This window comes from Bison bison, unplaced genomic scaffold (genome assembly GCF_000754665.1).
Source record: "Bison bison bison isolate TAMUID 2011002044 unplaced genomic scaffold, Bison_UMD1.0 scf7180017864135, whole genome shotgun sequence".
Classification (NCBI taxonomy): domain Eukaryota; kingdom Metazoa; phylum Chordata; class Mammalia; order Artiodactyla; family Bovidae; genus Bison; species Bison bison.
Genome location: NW_011494707.1, coordinates 3,179,293 through 3,188,042, shown reverse-complemented (window position 1 = coordinate 3,188,042; position 8,750 = coordinate 3,179,293). Strand labels below are relative to the sequence as shown.

The 8,750-nt window shown below is 37.3% G+C and overlaps 1 protein-coding gene across 1 annotated transcript in view; it reads left to right on the top strand.

The window, feature by feature from the left end:
• Positions 1 to 8,750, top strand: part of GFM1 (G elongation factor, mitochondrial 1) — a 50,863-nt gene that overhangs the window by 17,934 nt on the left and 24,179 nt on the right. The window contains exons 7-11 of the mRNA XM_010839856.1: positions 342 to 496; positions 1,050 to 1,134; positions 3,716 to 3,853; positions 5,295 to 5,396; positions 6,711 to 6,767. Of these exons, the coding sequence (XP_010838158.1) occupies positions 342 to 496; positions 1,050 to 1,134; positions 3,716 to 3,853; positions 5,295 to 5,396; positions 6,711 to 6,767 (537 nt within the window). The remainder of the gene's footprint in view (positions 1 to 341; positions 497 to 1,049; positions 1,135 to 3,715; positions 3,854 to 5,294; positions 5,397 to 6,710; positions 6,768 to 8,750) is intronic.

The following is an 8,750-nucleotide window of genomic DNA, read 5'->3' as shown; positions in this document are numbered from 1 at the left end:
ATGTTGCTTTTCCCTCTGTTTTACACAATTGTTAACATACCATTTACACTGTCCTGTGTGTATGTATATAGTTTTTTCTCCAAATTGAAAGTTAGTGACATTCTAAGGGTTGAAAGCAGTTACAGTGTTGAAAGTTAAATAGCCTTTTTCCTTCTATTTTTGGTGGGAGAGGGAGGGTATTTTGACCTTAAGTTGTAGAGAACCCTATTCCAGTCTCCACTAAAGCCAGTACTCCAAAGAGTATCAATTTATTTCATTCATTTGTTGCTTTGTAATTGATCTGAAACACAAAATGTAACTTTAAGATGAACTAATCATTATTATTTTTTTTTCTTTTGTAGCTTGCCATTCGAAGAGCTACTCTAAACAGGTCATTTACTCCTGTCTTTTTGGGAAGTGCCTTGAAAAACAAAGGAGTTCAGCCTCTTTTAGATGCTGTTTTAGAATACCTCCCGAATCCATCTGAAGTCCAGAATTATGCTATTCTCAATCAGGAGTAAGTCTTGGAAATTGATTCTTAGTCTATGCACAGAGAATTTAACATCTGTGCACTGGAAAAGAATTTAAGAATGGTTTTTGAAATTATGTTGCATTTGTGGGTTTTTTCCAATAATTTATAAAAACCAATCTTTATTTGTGTTTGGGTAACAATTTTGGCATAAAGAAAAATATTATACCTTCCCATATCATATTCTATTTGTAAGTTAGAATATGGTTTGTTTCATTATCAAGATTTACATCATTAGAAGATTTTCTCATTTGGAACCAATTTTTTTTAATGTTATTTAAGAAACAAAAATTTTTTAAGCTTTCATTATTTTTTTCTGAGATGCATTTTGTGTTTATTATTCTACTCTGGTCCTGTCGCAGTGCAGTATTGGCCAGAAGTTATTCTTGTTGATCCCATTCAGTGAAATTTCACTTAAGAATAAGCTCAGAAATGTTGAGTGCATGTGTGCTTTTCCTCAGGTAATATTCTGATGAAGCCAATGTTATAAAAGAAATATCAAATGTTGCATCTCACAAATGTGTATGTCTTTTATTTTAAGTGACTCCCAAGAGAAAACAAAAATCTTAATGAACCCCAAAAGAGACAGTTCCCATCCATTTGTTGGCCTGGCTTTTAAACTGGAGGTAAGTTGCTTTCTAATGTATTTAACTGATGTATATAGAATTTTTCTTTTCTTTTAGGCTTTTATTCCTGTCACAAAGTGACTCTTAGGAAAGATTTAGTTACAGATTTCTCCACTGTAAACTTACTTTGTCCCCCACCCTGTTCCATACTGACTCTAGAAGAAGGTTTCTATGCATAGCCCGCACTTAAGGGGTGGGGAATTACGTTCTTCCTCCATGAGGGGGCAGTGTCTCTGAGTTACGTGGGATTCTTCTGTAAGGACGAGTTGTCCTTTCTCCCCCATATTTATTTATGCAGTCATTTGTTTTTATCAGTCTGGACTTACATATATTTGTCTCATACTTTGAGTTAAAACCCAGTACTATGTTATTTATTTTACTGCCAGACTGACCAGTTTTCGCGGTTGGTGCTCTTTCAGGTGGCTTTTGTGTCCCTCAGACATTCCCCAGTATTTTGCTTCTGTGAGCACTTCCTTACCTTCCAGGCTTACGTTGTATATTTCCTGCCGCAGCTCGAGAATCAGCCGTTTGTCTAAGAGTCCTGGTTCCTTTTAATTGTGAATGGTATTAGGAACCAAGATTTGGGGACTGGGTATGCTTTTTGCTGTGGTGGTGTTGCTTCTGTGTATAATATTTTAAGGAGGAAAAGGGTAGATAAGTCAAAAGTGTTCAAGTGTGGTTATTTCTGGGATGGAATTATACTGGCGGGGGGCGGGGGGGTGCTTTTTCCTAGTTTTTATTTTTAAATTTTTACAGTACGATTTTTATTCTAAATCCAGAAAAAGTAATTTTAAGTTAAAAAGTAGAAATAACATTGCAGTGACAGTGTTTGTTTATTAGTAGTTTTGGCTGCGCTGGGACTTTGTTGGCTGTGTGCGAGCTTTCTCTAGTTACGGTGAGCAGGGCTACTCTGTCGCAGTACCTGGGCTCCTCATCGCCGTGGCTTCTCTTGTTGCAGAGCCCGGGCTCTAGGCACACCGTCAGTAGGTGCAGCGCACGGGCTTAGTTGCTCCACGGCGTGTGGAATCTTCCTGGACTAGGGATGAATCCCATGACCCCTGCATTGGCAGGCCAGTTCCCATCCGCTGTGCCACCAGGGAAGTCCTAGGAATATTTTTCTTAGGATACCCAGAATGTGTTTCTTGAGTAAAAGATACAAGATATTTTAAATGTTTAATGGTATATATTGCCAGATTGCTTTCATATTTTTAGTTTCAGGTGAACAGGGAAGAGACTCAGCCATACATATTCATGTATCCATTCTTCCCCAAACTCCCCTCCCATACAGGCTGCCACATAACATAGAGCAGAGTTCCCTGTGCTAAACAGTAGGTCTTTATTGGTTATCCGTTTTAAATGTAGCAGTGTGTATATATCCATCCCAAACTCCTTAACCATCCCTCGCCCCAATCTTTTTCCCCATATCTTGCCTTAATTCTTAATAATAGAAAACATTTTTCCATAGAATCATTATGCAATTCTGTGTCCTCTTTTGTAATTCCCTCTTTATTTTTTTGTCCTTCCCTTTTTAAAATTAGAGTCAAAGTGTTTTACTTACTTGTATGAACCTTTCTCTAATAAAATAAAATTAAAAAAACAGTTTAAAATTTACATAGTCAAATATAGCAATCTTTGTCTTTTGTCATTTTTTCAATCTTCCTCTTTGATTATATTCTATAAATACTTACTTTTGTCTCTTCTGCTTTCTTGTGGGTTTTTTTTGTTTTTTTCATTGTTAATCCTATTGGATTTTGTTTTGCTGAATGTGGTGTTCAGATCTAAGTGAATTTCCTCTGCCTCCAAATAAAAGACCAATTGTACAGTTACCAGTTTTTGAACAGTGTTAAATTTTTTCATTGATTGTCATGTCTCCTTTTTTATCTATTGACTAATGAATTAAACATTTTAGATATTTATTCTATAAGGGCTATTACTTTTAATATTTTGAAGTATTTAACGTGTTCTTATATCAGAGTTATTTTCTTTTTTAGCTTTTCTTCTAAATATTAAAAATCACTAATAATATATTTAAAAAGTTCTCTTTGGAATTTTATTGCTATTGTGTTAAACCTAAATATTAATATGGGAAGAACTGGCAACTTTTAAATATTCGGGAGGAAATAATCCTGATTATTCATTTTATATTCAGTTACTTTACAGAATTCATATTTGTATAGCTTTCCAGGTGATTATCAGTTTTTATAACATGTATAGTCTTTCCTTTCTAATATTTTTGTTGTCTTTCTAATATAATTTTACCTTATTTTTATATCTTACTGTATTAAACTGAACTTATGAAATAACTGGCTTATTATATAATTTTAAAACTTTTTCTAATAACTTTTTTCAGAGCAAACAAGTAGTGTCTTGGATTTTGATATCAGAAAGAACAAGAACCATTTAACTTTATTCAAAACTAGCATCAAAGTAGTTTATGACAATAAGCTGAAACATATATATATATAAGTTGTACTATTAAAACTGAGAGCAAGTATTTGAAGGTGATTGTGAAATTTTCCTCTTATTTTTGATTCCTGTCTCTTTTTTACTCTTTCTGTCCTTACCTAATGTTGACTTCTAGGCAGGTCGATTTGGCCAGTTAACGTACGTTCGCAATTATCAAGGAGAGTTGAAGAAAGGTGATAACATCTATAATACGAGGACGAGAAAGAAAGTGCGGGTGCAGCGACTGGTTCGCATGCATGCCGACATGATGGAGGTGAGTACCCGCGCTTCACTCTACAATCAGAAGTCTGTCTCATGCAGTTGAAATGGGTCTACTTTTTTGGTATCCTGAGCTCCACAAGAAAATCACTTTTAGTTGAATGTGTTTTCCTAGCTTCTTCCTTTTTAGTTAGGTGGGCTACATGTCTCATGTAGCACTTTGGTGTAGGCTAAATTAGCACATATTAAGAACACTTAATCTGTTCTAATAATGGTGGTATAAAACTACCACCATTTGTGACTTGGCTGTCTTTCCTCAGTGGCCAGGGTTAGGGAGAAGGGACAGCACTTTCCTCAAGAGCTAGCCTTGGAAAGAGTATAATAGGTTTTTAGTTTAGTAGAACTGCGGTTCTCAAAAGTAAATGAGAATAATAAATTTACACGTAACTTCCCATATTGCTCAGTGGATTTACTTCCTGAAATATGGAAATAGAATCAACCCCTAGAAGGGCTTTATTGGTGCTAGAACTCATCTAAAGATTTAAAACCTCTGAAGGCCTAGTCTGGGAGATAAACTTTGGCTTATGATCTGACTTCTTGAATTGGCTCTGAACCTGCCCTATCTTCTGTGGTCCACAGGGTTAAGCGTTGGCAGGAATACCAAGTACAGGAGATTGTCCTCTCCTTGCACCCTTTCCCAGTTTAGCTCTGTTATTCCTAGAGAAATTTATTAGTCTAAGCAAAATCTTATGGTGGACATTTTTGGCGTCCATAACTGTTGTATCTCCTGGAAAATGAATAGATAGTCTTTCAAAATTAGACATCGTTGTTTTTTGAAATAGGCAGCAGGGGGCAGGCTAGAGGGATTAGTGATTGTCACAGCTGTTTCATGGGCCAGAAGGCTCCCTATAGCTGTGTAACCATTAAAGCAAGACACGTGCACTTGCTTATTCACAGCCACAGCTGTTATGAATGAACTATTACAGGACAAAGACTAGGAAGTTTAGAGGCCCCAGTGCTTTATTCTTAGATTTCCTGTGTTTTCTTAACTGCTTACATCTCCTGCCTTTGTTTTCAAAACTTCCTTTGCAAGTTTTCCGTGTATGCCTTTGTCATACACATTTGCTTGTTAGACAATGGCAGCACATACAGTACTACATACTTTTTAATTCTATAGGAATAACTTTAGAACCATGAGGCTCTGTGTTCTGTAGGTACTGCAGATCTCCAAGTACAGATGCCGTGTTCTGAGTTTCCATTTACAGTAGAATCTTGCCAGTTGAGATGTGGTTTAAATAAGAGCCCTGTTGAAGGTGTATCTTGCCACGGTTGATTGTTGGTATTGCATTGATTCTGTCTAATTCTTTGTGGAATTCATGGTGAGATTCGGGCATGTTTGTTTGTGCACAGTGTGATTATTATGCAGTTACTTTTTAGTGATTATGTACAGTTTTGAATTACTTGCAAGTATCATTTTGCATTATTTCTTTCTTTAGGATGTTGAGGAAGTGTTTGCTGGAGACATCTGTGCATTGTTTGGCATTGACTGTGCCAGTGGAGACACATTCACAAACAAAGATAATAGCGGCCTTTCTATGGTAAGTCATTTAACTTCAAAGCTGTTTATCACTTGCATTTCAAGAATGTATGTTTCAGTACTTCAGAAAAACAATCACAGAAGTGTTCATTGAGTGCCACAGGTATCAAGTGTAGATTGGTTGTGGCTCTTTTAATGTCAACTGAACAAGTGCCCTGTGTTAGCTAACTTACCTGATTTTTCTTAGTAAAATCATTCCACCATCCTCCAAGGTTTAGCATGGAGGGAAAATCTCCACTAGGTAACCTGGCCTGTGTGGCTGTGACTCCTCCCTGAGATCTGCCTCCCCATTGTGGGTGTACCCCTGATTGCTGTCACCATCATCAGGCTGGTCCCAGCCAAGTGCTCCTTCCTTAGTAACCCAGCAGCTGGAGAGAGGATGCCTCCCTCAGTCTCCTAGAGAACCATAAGAGCAGACTGTAACATTTAGGCTGGACTCCGGGGAATTGCATAACAGATCTGAACTGTGCTCTGCAGGCAGGATGCAACTAGAAGACTTCCTGCCTTTCAGTCCCCTTCACGCCCGCCCCCTTTTTGCCCCCACAGGAGGGCGGCTCTTCTACAGTATGACCGTGTGTTTATGAGGGTGCTTCCTCTCCTGAATTCAGTAAAGGAAGAATATGAGTACAATGGGGATAGGAGCTTACAGTAGGTTGTTTATATATAAGAACTTGTCCAGCCCTAACAGATGTCTCTGTAGTAGCTCCTATATCATATGATGAATTCTTAATTTTATAATTTAGCTTTTTTGTCTAAAGTATTCTCTGATGTCTGTGGTTTTACATGTGGAGTTAGGACACTACAAAAATCAGTTTCAGTAAGTGGACTTTTTAGTAAGTATTAGTGATGAGACTTTCTCGAAACTTGTCATTAGCATGAAGGGACTGGAGGTCGTGGGAAGCGCTCGAGCTTTGAAGCAAACAGACCTTGGTCAGAGCCTTACTTCTGCCCTGTGCTACTGCTGGCCCTTGACCAAGTTATTCATTTTTCTTGCCAACCCTTTAATTATTTCATTTGTAAAATGGGGATAATAAAATCCATCTGCCTCAGAGTTGTGACTGGTTAAAGGAGATATGGTATGTATGAAGAATCTAGTCCCTTTCTCTGCTTCTCTTATCAATGATTTCAGTATAACCTTTATTTATATATTAATATATTCATAATTTAATGAAAAGTAGAGCAAGATATATTTTGTCTGCCTTAAAGATGTTGACTATAGTGTTTTTTCTGCTGTAAAGAACATTAAAATTAATCCATCTCTGACATATACAGTACTGTGTTTGAATTCTTGTCTGTTCTTTTAAAAATATTTTAGGAGTCAATTCATGTTCCTGATCCTGTCATTTCAATAGCAATGAAGCCGTCTAACAAGGTGGGAGTTTGATTTAGCACTTAGTAAATCACAGTAAGACCTTGAGCTCATTTTCACCTGTCTCCACAATGCATATGGTGTCTTGGGTTGACCATAAGCACTCTTATGGACTCTGTTTCCTTTTCTGGTATTCAAATCATCTTTTAAAATTTACCAGTCTATTACTAGTAAGTACTCCTCAGAATATTTGAAGAAGTTGATGGTTTTAACATATTCATGAGACTGTGCTTTATAACTCTTACCATAGTAAAGGTATATCGTTGGCTCCAGAATGGTAAGTAACTTCCTAGATGCAGATCATAAGAGAGAGAAAAGAGGAAACTGGGGCATTTGTCTTAAATTGCAGAAAAACCTCACTGTAAAGAACATTAGAATATTGCATCAAGTACTTGCCTCATGGGTTATAGTACCTCTCCACATCTATGGTAGTTACATGGTAAACGTGATTATAACATGGAAGGCCTGCAAATAAGACTGTTCTGACTCACTTTCAGATATAACAGTCTTATGATTGTATTTCATGTCATTTAGCTTTTTAAAAGACAGATCTGCTTGAATAGGTTCTGTATTTGCATAACTTGTCACTGAAATTAGTCCTGATCTTGAACCATAATTGTTTAGTTCTTAAGTTGGTTATATTCACAACTGTCATGTTAATGTGCTATATTGAAATTAATTCATTTATGCATTGAGTGAACATTTTATGATCTCTTGTCATCCAGGTACTATCATTATAGAACATGTTCTGATTGATTGTCTTATGGATATATTAATGGCTACTGCTTCACCTGTTTTGAGGAACTTGAGATTTTCCTTCTCAAATTACAGAGAAGAGAATGTTGAGGTGGCAAGAAACATTCAATCACTCCATCTCAGAAATGTGAAGCAAGTCAAACCTTATATCTTACCACAGTGATACGCCAGTTTGTTCAAAGTTCTTTGCCAAATTGGTTGCTTTTCCCTTTGGAAGACAAAGGACTAGAAGTTAAAATATTCTTTATTCCTAAATTCAGAGTTTATGTAGACATTTTACTGTTGATAGTTCACAATAATGGATGGAAATCAAATGGATCAATATTCAAAAAGCTTTTTGGTGTCTCAGGGTTGTCTGCTTGCTGGAGTTAATACAAACCAAATAATGAAACCCTGCATAAAACCCTGAATCTCAGTAGTGGGGCAGCTTGTAAGTTGAGACCCTGGCCAATGCAGGGAAAAGGGAAAAGACTTTGGAGGTAGACTAACTTAAGATTCACTCCTAGTTAGCTGTGTGGCCTTGAGCAAGTCACTTGACTTGTCTGTACCTAGCTTCGTCACCTGTAAAATGGGGATAATTCTACCTTGCAGCCTTGTGCTTAGAATTCCAGATAACATAAACAAAGCACAGTAACACCTCTTTAGCTACATATGTGGCTGTTAACACTGGTGATTCAGGGCTTGTTAATGTTCTATTGCTGCCATGAGAAATTAGCAAAAACTTAGTGGCTTAAAAACAGTACAAATGCATTACTTTACAGTTGTATAGGTCACAGTTCACTGTTCTTAATGGGATAAAATCAGGTATTGGTAAGATTGTGTTCCTTTCTTGGAGGCTCTGGGGGACAGTTTGGTTCCTTGCTTGCTTAGATTGTTGGCAGAATTCAGCTCCTCGTTGTGGGACTTGAGATTTCCGTGCTGTCATCTGAGGGCCATCCCTAGCTTCTAGAGGCTGCTCGTAGCCCCCTTTCTCCTGTCTTCAGTGCCAGCAGGAGTGAAATGAGCCCGTCATGCTTCAGATATCTCCTGTTATTTCCCACTTATCTCTCAACTGCTCTTCTTCATTCCTCTTCCATTTTTAAAGTCTCATGCAATTACACTGGACCTGTCCAGATTATTCATGATAATCTCCCCATCTGAAGAGTCTGTAACCTTAATCATATCCACAGAGTCCCTTTTATCAGGTAAGGTAACAGATTTGGGGGGAATGGGGCATGTCTTTAAAGAAGA